The sequence below is a fragment of the Ornithodoros turicata genome, chromosome 4 (genome assembly GCF_037126465.1).
Source record: "Ornithodoros turicata isolate Travis chromosome 4, ASM3712646v1, whole genome shotgun sequence".
NCBI classification, from domain to species: domain Eukaryota; kingdom Metazoa; phylum Arthropoda; class Arachnida; order Ixodida; family Argasidae; genus Ornithodoros; species Ornithodoros turicata.
The window spans coordinates 75,856,392-75,867,324 of record NC_088204.1 but is presented as its reverse complement, the minus strand read 5'-3'; the positions used below and the strand labels follow the sequence as shown (position 1 = coordinate 75,867,324).

At 45.8% G+C, this 10,933-nt stretch overlaps 1 protein-coding gene across 2 annotated transcripts in view; it reads right to left on the bottom strand.

Moving 5' to 3' along the window:
• Window positions 1-4,566: 4,566 nt before the first annotated feature.
• LOC135391897 (ras-related protein Rap-1A-like) overlaps window positions 4,567-10,933 on the bottom strand; it is a 274,681-nt gene continuing 268,314 nt past the window's right edge. For both annotated transcript variants that reach the window (XM_064622431.1, XM_064622430.1), the window contains exons 4-5: window positions 10,093-10,260; window positions 4,567-5,935 (exon numbers count right to left, since the gene is read on the bottom strand). In XM_064622431.1, the coding sequence (XP_064478501.1) occupies window positions 5,480-5,935; window positions 10,093-10,260 (624 nt within the window). In that variant the 3' untranslated portion in view covers window positions 4,567-5,479. The remainder of the gene's footprint in view (window positions 5,936-10,092; window positions 10,261-10,933) is intronic.

The window sequence follows — 10,933 nt, the reverse complement described above, 5'->3', positions numbered from 1 at the left end:
ACAATAAAACGAAATGACAGTTTAGTGCTGGTGCGTAAATAATTTGAAAACGACATTTCGATATGTAAACTCGTGGAAGCTCGAATTTTCGGCCACACTTGTTATGCAGGAAAGAACAACAAACCAAAAAAGAATCTCCCAGATGAAAGGGCACTCGTGTCGGTTACTGACTAAAATCTTAGCGAACACAAAAGAAACCGGAGCAGCAGATTCTGCACATCAGCAGAACTCCAATTAATATTCACCACCAAACATCAAATAACGCACTAACAAGTTCTAGTTAACATCCCATGAATAAAAAGAGCAGTTGCACTTTGTTAACAGAATGTGCATTCTCAGCACATGTTTTATAAATCATCGTTCTGCTGTGCGTCACGTTGCGTCTGCGCGTCTGCTGTGCTTTTATAAATCACGTTCTGCGACTATCATCGAGTGAGCTCATTAACAGAACTCGAATTAGCATTTCATAACCAAAAATGTCCAGTGCACGTATTAACGTCGAATTAACGGCTAAAAAAACGTCAGGTACAAGCATTAAGAAAATCGAAATAATAAATGTTCATCATGAACCGAACACATTAACTGAAGTCGAATAAACGTTCTATTATCAAAAACATCGCCAGCTCACCAATGATATTCATGGTATAGAAAAGAATTGAGAGCCTAAATGTTAATGTCAGCAAACAACGAAAACGATGATACAGAATGAATGATAGGAAATAAGACTTCTATCTGCCTTTCACTATGGTAACAATGTCACTAACACATGATCCCTCACTCGATATGAAGATATTCTCATATCTCATGAATGTTAATGAAAATGCAGCAATATATGAACTTCTATCCTGTACAGCCCAAGCCGCTACAATGATATGCTCCCGACAGCAACAACTGCAGCACGTGCTGCGAACCCTGCTGATATGACACTCTGACCTTCAGATATATATATATATATATATATATTTATAACCCTGTTGTATACACGTACCGATAAATTGTGCACAAATATGTATATTACATCAAAGTTTCTACAGAGCAACCGTACCGACAAAGTCGCCCATTTACAGGTCGTTGCGCGCCGGATACCGGTGCTGGTCCCGCGGAAGTAGCACGGTATGTGAATATATGACTCCGGTACAGACTGAGTCGTCATCTAGACCTTAAAAGTCGCTCAGGCGCTAGGACTAGTGTTGGAGCCTGAAGAAAGAGGAGGGAGCACATCCTGCGATTTCCATATTGTAACTATAAAGAATAACGGAGCATTGGAAAGCGGGTATCGTACGTCGCAGGAAAAAACGAAGGGAAAGAAGTGCGAAAGGGACGGGCTACCGTGGTTTTGTACCTGTCATGTATGTACGTATATGACTGCAGAAATAAACAGGCCTAAATTTCCACACTTACATGCAGAACGGTTTTCTTTTAATATCACGAAAAAAAAAAAACATTTCGCAAAATAAAAAAATACATAAAACCTCTTTTATTTACGCGTAGAACGCATGCAGAATGGGCCATGCCCAGACTGATTTTCCTGCTGTCTTAATGGACCTTTTTCACAACGGCTTATGCGCATGCGCATGACCTTTGGAGGCGCCGGAGAGGGTTACCTCCGTCTTCATTAGATGGCGCAGTATGGGGACGAAAGAAGTGGGGACCAGTGGGGACACCGCACGAACCGCGCGAGCTCGTCGGTCGCTCTCGGGACCGGTTTTGGTCCTTTGTGCTGGCCACGTGGATTTGTTTTGACGCGATCCGAGCGTGGTTCACTGGGGAACCGCTAGGATGCGACGCGTACGTGAAAACGGTCCATTAAACTTGCAGCTCAATGAGAAGCCATGATGTTTGAAGGTGAGGTGAGTAAGCCTTTATGTGTATGGTGACATGCTGCAACGTGCCGTGTGCTACGACCGTACTCTTAAAGGGACCATCGCATCCGGAAACGTGTGTCTGGGACCGATGTACGGCAATGTTCCTGCGCCTCTTCACGGTCTACTTAGCCAGGTATATCTTCCGAAAATAGCTTACATATTAAATAAACGAGATTTAAAGATTCGCACCACCTTCTTCAGCTAAGGAAGCCCCAGCGACAGTGCCATCACGATGATGTAAACTAAGCACACGAATGGGAGCGCAGCGCAGCCGACTGTCTCCGAACGCGTCTAATACAGCTTTTTCACCACGCTTCTGCGCATGCTCTGCGACCCAGGCGGCGCCAGAAAAGGTTCCCCTACATATTCAATAGATGGCGCCAATATGGCGAAGGCCGTATGGTCCCTCGATACTTACGCTACTGTGCTTTGCAAAGCTGTGCTTTGGCGCGCGCGCCGATCGTGTTTCGCTGGACAGCCGCTAGGATACGAAGAAGGTCCATTGAAAAAGGTCCATTCTGTTTGCCACTGCAATGTACCTAGCGAAAAGTCCTCGGTAACTACTCCGCCTTTCGCATACCAGTGTGAGTTCTGAAGCGACCATGTCGCGTGGACCACGGTGTTAATCCTGGCTGTACGAAAACGTCCGACGCCAACCAGTAACAAGATTCCACAAGCCCATCACAGAATCTCCGTGACCTGCAGAACGTCGTCCAACGCGCCCTCCGGCCGCTCTCCGATTGAACTTGTCAGCGCGAAACCGCGCTCCCTGATTGGCCTTGTCCGAGTGACGGTTTACTTCGATTCTCAGAGAGGGAATTCCGGCATATTCTCAAGATCCGGTTTCTGCGCTTGCCGTTAATCGCATCAAATTATACAGGAACCACTACACTAATTCGCGTCCGATTTGCGGCGTTGTTGTCGGTGGTGAACGAGGGCTGAAACGGCGCTATAGTTCCGGAAACGACAGAGGCGGATGCGACAGTCCCCTTAACGTACGCGAGAAACCTCGGACACACGGTGCAGGAAGCAAAATGCCAGGTAGCTATGCGGGGGTTTGCGATGCTGTTTTTGGAGATGCTAAAGTGTCTTTGTTGCTGTTAAAGTATCCTTGAAGCTGTTAAAGGTCTGAAACTAATGCAAAAAGGTCTGAGGTAACATCGGAGAATCTTAAGGCGACCTCAGAAATCCTGCGGTTCTGCTGGGGCAACCCCAGCCACTCCTAAGGTTACCCCAACACGTCCTAGGGTTGCCCCAAGACGCCATAGGGTTACTTCAAGACGTCCTGTGGCTAACCTAAGACACCATGTGGTTACCCTAAAGTGTTCTGTGTGTAAATGTTCAAGACCCTATTGAAAGTTTGCTCCTGGGATTACCCGAGAGCCTGAGGTCTTTTGGTATTACGGGACGTTTGAAGTAACCCTAGGCCCTGGGGTAGCCCTAGGCCCAGTGCCCAGAGTTACCCCAGTGGATAGGGTTACCCTAGGGCCCTGGGCTACCCCAAACGTCCCAGAATGCCTTAAGACCTCATGCTGTGGGGAACCAGAAGATTTGCACCAATAGAAATGTAGCAGACGAGGAAATAACACGTGATAGCAGTGCAACCAAGCAAGTCATATGCCACAAGCAGGGAAAGTGGTTGAGTCACTCTGTTATCGCAAGTCATTGCTTTCTAATGCGATTTAACGGCCACAACAAACTGTGAAAAATGTCCGAAGTGATAGTGTGATCATGACAGAACTGATGTTCTGAGGCTGGAACAACATAGAAAGGATTCAATCTTTCATCTTCCATCGTTGATACTGTGATGTTTTCGAGACAAGCCGACATGATGTGCGCGTTAAGTAGTGGCTCCAGAAGGCAGGGAGCTGCTCCTTTTTACTAAACGGTGTCACTCCTTTACCGGAGCGTGGTGCTCTTGGTGAACTCTCACGCTCCAGCTAGCAAGTCGGAGCGCGCTAAGTTCTGCTCCTGCTTCTTGACGTTTGGAGGAACGGGAGACCAATGAGCTGCCTTGCAAACTCTGCCGAGGCGCGTATCGCGCTCGTGGTTCTGAAAGACCGTTTAGTAGAGGCACCAGAGTACGAGGGACAGAACACACCGGCCCGCGTTGGTTAGAGCCGCCACTTAACGCTCTCTTTGTCTTCTGTGATTCCACAGTCCTTGAGGCTAAAGAACTGGTGCTACAAATGAACATATTCGTTTGACTTTAGAAGCGTTATCTACATATCTTGGATCCGGAACTAACGGTGCGCCAACAATAGCGATTAGTACATCGGAAGAGCTCTACGAAAACGATATGACAAAGGAAGTTATCAAATCCAAGCTTAGCGACATGATGTCACCTGTACTGTGAACATCTACCAATCTGCTAAAACCTCTCGAATATCTTTGTTCCAAAGTGTTATACGCATGGATATATTACTGTTGAGAAGCTCTAGTGTCAATGTACTATTGCTAATGTCTTGAATGAAGCGGAGGCGAGCATGGTGCACGAAATGTCATGTCAAAATGAACAAAGGTGAAGTATGTGCTGCTGCTGTACGTCCCTAAACGTGCGAGGAAGAAAAAGAAGAAGAAAAAAGAAGAAGAAAAAAGAAGAAGAAAAAAAGAAGAAGAGAAAAAGAAGAAGAAAGAAAGGCGCTTGAGCGATGTGCGCGCAGTATTTCTTGTACAATGTGAGCACACACTAGGGACACAATTTGGTAAACGGCTTCATCGCCAAGTTCGTCTTCAACTAAAAGGTACATAGCATGCCAGCTTCTCGTCGTCGCCAAGCAACGACACTGAATTCAACACATGACGAATTGAGAGAGATGCTATCCTAATGTTCCCAACAACCAACCGTAACACGGGTCCAGTACAAACATCACGTCCCTCTCACAACAACACCAACGACACTTTCAATTGAAATGCATTCTAAATTGATATGTGCTAAGACTAGAAATATAAAACACACTGTGAATCAACACTTTGTCGATACCATAACGACGACCATTGGACTCGCTCTCCACAAAAACATGTAACATCACTACATTTACGTGAAACCATGCATGCGCACTGCCCTTCCTTCGTGTGAAAGAAGGAATCCCAAAGAGGGTGCGAAACCATCTGTACAGGAATGGACGTTTATGCGACTCTTCCTCCAGGTGGAGCTGTGCGCACTGAAGGCTGTAATCGTTCAACGCAGTAGATTATCACGTGGTCATAACGCACGTTTCGAATATCATTCGGACAACAAACGCCAGAATTCTGGCAAGGTCACTCTTCTCGCTTGATTCGTCCATCCCAAAACTCGGATGGTTGGGAACGGATGGCAATGCTGATGTCACTCAACCGACATTGACAATGTCATGCTTCCTTAGTTCTCTTATCAGCAAAATCTTCGTGACAATAGCTGCGCTACACTGTCTTCTATTTTATGTCAGCGGCCGAACTAAAGACCAAATCAATCCCATGCGACACGTCACACCAACCGTACTGCGTGGATATCCTGCATTGAGAGTCGAGTCACTGACATACTTCGAGTCCCATATACCCCCAGTGCCACCTTATATTACAAACCAGAAGAAATCCCAGAATAAATTGAAAAAATTTAAATGTATGCCACCCAATCAGGACACGGTGCAATCATCTGCGTCAGCGCCACCTTGCTCTTTTAACCTGGACGTCTTCTTGCTTGTCCTCCGTATTAGCGACCGGCTTCTTGGCTTCGACTTTTGACTACAGGCGCCATCTAGCATAGAGGACGATGACGAATGCAGGTCTGACGTGGAACTGGCTCCGAATTCCCTCTGTAGATTCGTGGCCTGCCTTGACTTCGGAGGGGCCCTGACGCTCAACCTCCTTTTGACGCCCGTCTGTTCGCATGGCATGGGAATCCTGGCAAGTTGAAGATAGGTCCTGAATATGTCGCGGATGTTGATGTTGTCCTTCGCTGAGCACTCGATTAGTTTCGCCCTGAGGCGTGGAAGTTCGCAAAAGAGCCACTCGGCAACATCTTCTTTGCTGACCTGGCGCTGGTCCTCGGTGAGGTCCAGTTTGTTTCCGGCCACTATTATGGGGATTTCCTGAAAGTAAACGAAACGTAAGTTATTGTTATCTTACTTAAAGGGGCACTAAAATGCAAAAACAAGTTCACTTCAAATTACGTTATACACGCTACGTTAAGGTGGACTCATACGGTCTAGTTAACGTTCGCTTCCGGAGCGAGTTGGCTGCACCATCGCGAAATGGTTTTATTCCCTTTGCTTTCCTCCCGCGATTTAAGGAAGTAATGTAACCGGCGCCAGCAGAACATGATAGCAAACATGATATCGGAACATGATAGCAAACGACAAAGTCATTATTTTCATTCGCAGGGATCTGGAAAACTGCAGTAAGCTTGTCAAATTTGTTCATTGCAATCAATGGACCTTTTTCACATACGAGTCGTGCCAACGCGGCTCTCCAACGAACCACGCTCGGCGCACGTCAAAACAAATCCACGTGGGTAGCACAAAGGCTTAATCGCTTCATCGTCGTTACGGTCGTTACAAGCAAACGAGTGGCGGGAAATTCAAAAAGGTGGGCACGTGACACATTGCGCGTGACGTATACCACGGCCTTTACGTATCGCGCGAAGAGCGCCGTGCACGTGTTTTATCACGTGCCCACCTTTTTAAATTTCCCGCCCGCCTTTTTGAATTTCCCGCCACTCGTTAGCTTGTAACGACCGTAACGATGGTGAAGCGATTGAGCCCCCAAATCCGGTTCGGAGTGGAGCCGACAAGCTCGCGCCATTCGTGCGGTCTCCCCACTGGTCCCCACCTCTGTCGTTCCCATAGTGCGCCATCTAGTGAAGACGGAGATAATCCTCTCCGGCGCCTCAAGGTCATGCGCATAGGCCATTGTGGAAAAGGTGTATTCCCCGACTGTTACTGTAGGGAATGACATCATTTAGGCCCAAATATCGCGGGCGGCCGTGTCGAGAGAAGCGTTTTGGCTGCATCTCCCATATAGACTCCCATGTATTGAAACTTCGACGAACTTTAATTAGCCAAAAATTAATGGATTGCGTCAGGGCTTCCAAAATACGTGTCATTCCCTAGATAAACTCGGGGGGAACACGCCTGTACCTGTTTCGTGTAGAAATCTAGCGAGGCTTACGAGAACCCTGCGAACAAAAATTCCCTATAGATTTCTTAAGAAGTGAGTCCGCCTTGATTTCGTATCTGTTATCATAATTCAAAACTTGAAAAATTCAAAACTTCAAAAATTGCATGCAAGAAGCATGCAATCACCAAGAGCACGAGCAGCATTAGGCTCCGACGACGACTAAAGTCACTGGATTGGGAAAGTAACGTCATGCTTTTCCTTTCCCGCTTCGGCATTGGAGCAACAATGGCGGCCGCTGCGTGCGTTGGTATGCTACGGCCGCCATTGTTGGTCCAAAGTCGCGGCGGCGAAGATGTCGGTACTTTCACCAATCCAGTGACTTTAACGACGCCACTGGTGTCACGTTTCCGCAAGAAGCGCTCTTTCATAGCATTTACGAAGAGGCTGACAAGCCTGGAAAATCAATGCTAAAGACAGCGTACGCGCTGCTTCTGCAGCGCCGTGCTCGGTCTTCTTGCTTCTTCCTACAGTGGCATCAGGTTGCTTCGGCATTTTACACGCGAAAACACATCTGTGTCCACAAAAGAAAAGCCAGGAAGTCCGCAAGCATGGAAGGCCCGTCTACCGTTACAATAATGCACTGGGGAGTGGCTCACACCAAAGAGGGCATAGTGAGGCCGAGAGAGCCATGACGAAAGACGACACGACGGACACAGTGCGTTGCAGTGGCCGCGAATCTCCGTGTAAAAATGCAAATATCATGCACAACCATATTACAGGGTGTTCCGACGAATGTGTCAGAAAAAAAATGTTTAAAAGTCTGCTTGTCCGAAAATTATGGGGTCAACGGTATATGCCTTCGGGGGAGATTTGCCACGACTTAAGAGCTCTTTGATCAGCTTGTCAGTCGCCAGAAATCGAATTTTCTGAATTGCAGTCCGTAATTTACCAACTCAACAGAACGTTTTTTGCCAGAAACAGAAAGCGCCATGTTAGATTTACCCATATCCTATACAATATATATTCTCCACTACAAATGTATTAGCTGAAAGAGTATTGCAATACCCGCCCTTCCAAGACCGGCCAATATCGGCCGACCTCAGTTCTCCATTAATACAAGCGTAAAGGAAAAAACAAAAACAAAAAACGTTAGCCCTCCCCTCCAGTTTTGTTGTCCATGTGTCTGTCACGGTCCCTTGCGTCTGCTGGTAACGACAGAAGGGTTAAACCCACACCGTGCTAGAAACCGCCCAAGCAGCACAGGATCTTGACCCAATATTGGCTAGACGTCGATAAAATTGGTCCAATATTGGTCCTATATTCCCAATATTTACCCAACATTGTCTGTTTATTGGGCATAATTAACCAGTATGCTAAACATTCCACCAATATTGGCTAGAGACTGGGCATATTGGCCCAATATTACCGAGGCACTTCTAGTATTGGCTATGTATTAGAAATAAAGGCAATTGCTGAATAACTGGAAAAGAGATACATGAAAAGAAAATTTCTGATACATCTATCGAATGTCTCAAAACAAAGCAGTAAGGAACACATATGTTATATTGACGGTCAGTTAATACTCCAAGCTATTCCTCACTTCAATGCTTTTTGTGTGTATGTAATCAAATTAAACTTATACACCTTACCGTGCTTTTTGACTCTGAAGGCGACTAGGACACTCGAAGTTGGGGAAGCTCGTACAACAAGCAATGTGTAATATCTATTTTCTATTATGTTCATGTTGTCAGATGTGATTTCAATAAATTCTAGGAGACAGGAAATGGCGCTGCCTCTCTAAGTGAGCTTTTGGTACATTATCCCATTTATGTTTCAAGCCTAACGGCTAAACATCGCATTTAAGCGCGTATATCACTAGGATGTCCTCTGGACGTCATTGTGTTGTTCGGGAACGTACTGCCAACTAACACATGTAAAATGATATACAGGGTGTTTCTTTTTAGCTGCAACAAATTTTCATAAAAGGGGAGTTGCCTTAGGACACTTTTACATTTGTCATTGGATTACTCTTTGCATTGAGAAAACTGTCTGGACAAGATCGGTTCCCAATATTGGTCCAATATGTGGCCGAATTGCAATTGCCACATTGGCAAAATATTTGTCCAATACTGGTGTGTGTTGCTTGGAAGAGTACCTCTTTCTTCTATACCGTGGTTAAAACGCCGCAGTTATCTTAAACAATTACAGTGTGTGCGTCTGGAAACTTCGGGAATGTGCGGTGGAAACGGCCTGGGAGCAGGGAATGTATTTTGTCGTGGGATGCACGTAAATCTGACATGCACTTCCTGTTTCAGGCAAAAGAAGAAGAAGAAGAAGAAGAAGAAGAAGAAGAAAAAGAAGAAAAAGAAGAAAACGTTACGTTGACTTGGCAAACTTCGGACATTATTTCAGGAAATTCAGTTTCTCGCAACTGAAAATTGGTCAAAGTGCTCTTAAGCAACGACAAAAGTTCCGTTTTAATAAACATACCGTTGACCGTATAATTTTCAGACAAGTATATTTCAAAACATATTTTTGTGACACTCTAGGTGAAACACTCTGTAAAGGAGAATGTACGTACACTGACATTGCAGGTCAATAACTAAGCGCAGTATGTTATACTGGCGGTTGAACCAAAGGCAATAACGCGAAGAGTCGGCAGAATCAGTGTGTCGCCTCAGCTGGGTTCGGACAACTGCAGAGGTACGTACACGTAGTCAACTAGACGTTTGAATTTAAAAAAAATACTCATGCAAGTTCATAACTTGAAAATACTATTTAGAAACAAGCCGTAGCATGCTTCGACCATGTTTCGACGACAGATCCTGGTGGAGGAAAGACAGCTTCATGTGCCCTGAAGAAGCCGAGACCCTCCGTAAATTTCTGTTTCTCATCAATCATACCGGCGTACATTCTGCAGCAAAGCCATGGCAATACGTAGCAAGGCATAAATAACTCGCAACATAAGAAGCCAAGCGGGGCCATTCAGTCGTCACTTTGTTGCTCTTCACTTATTCTGAGCATCTTCTGTGGACATCGTCGAAAGCCACGCTAAGAGAGAGAGTCTTCTGTGATAGTAAAATATTCAATACATCCACGTTGGACTGCACGTACATCAACAGGCTCTTACCTGAAAGTCGGGTTTCTGTTCTCGTATCTCTTCGAAGCACTGTTTGATGATGTTGAAAGAGGCTAGAGAGTCTATGCTGTAGACCAGGAGGAAGGCATGGCCGTTAGCAATAGAGAGGCGACGCATCGCTGGGAACTGATGGTCACCGGCGGTGTCTAAAATGTCCACCTGGTGACGGAAGAAGAAACTACTGAGTGGTGGTTACACGGCTCTTTCCATTATGAGACATCCACAGTACTCTTGCGGCATGAAGGAGGGAATGCTGGGAAAAACCGCCAGCGTTCCATCGAAAAGTGAAGCTGATAATCAGGGTTCAGCCATGTGACGTCACCATTAGTATCGTTTTCTTTCTTTTTCTTTTTTTCCTACCGTCTTCTGCATCGCTGTGTAAAGGGTATAGTAGGGTATAGTTGGGTATAAGGGTATAGTCATTAAGAGTCCGCCAATCACGACGTGCTTTTCAGTGCTTTTCACGTGGTTGATGCCTCTAAACACATCTAAATGTTCCGACCTTCACGTCGCAGACACGAAAATATCAACCCTTACAAATTCTGCAGCTTCACAATCGGTCACACACTCTCTTACAAGTACGTTGGTCTTGGTCACATCAAGTCCACTCCTCAATGGCGTACCCATATTAACTCCGTCTTACCTTCCCCCTGATGTCAAACGGTTGGCATGTACCTCACTTTCATTCGGCCTAAGTTAGAATCTGCAAGGCTGCATTAAGTACCCTCATCAATCCTTCCTTTCCAGGACCACTGAATCAATTCAAAAAATTCAAAAGTCGCACTGCTCGATTCATCTCTCCTGATTACTCCCGCAGCACAAGTGTCACCGC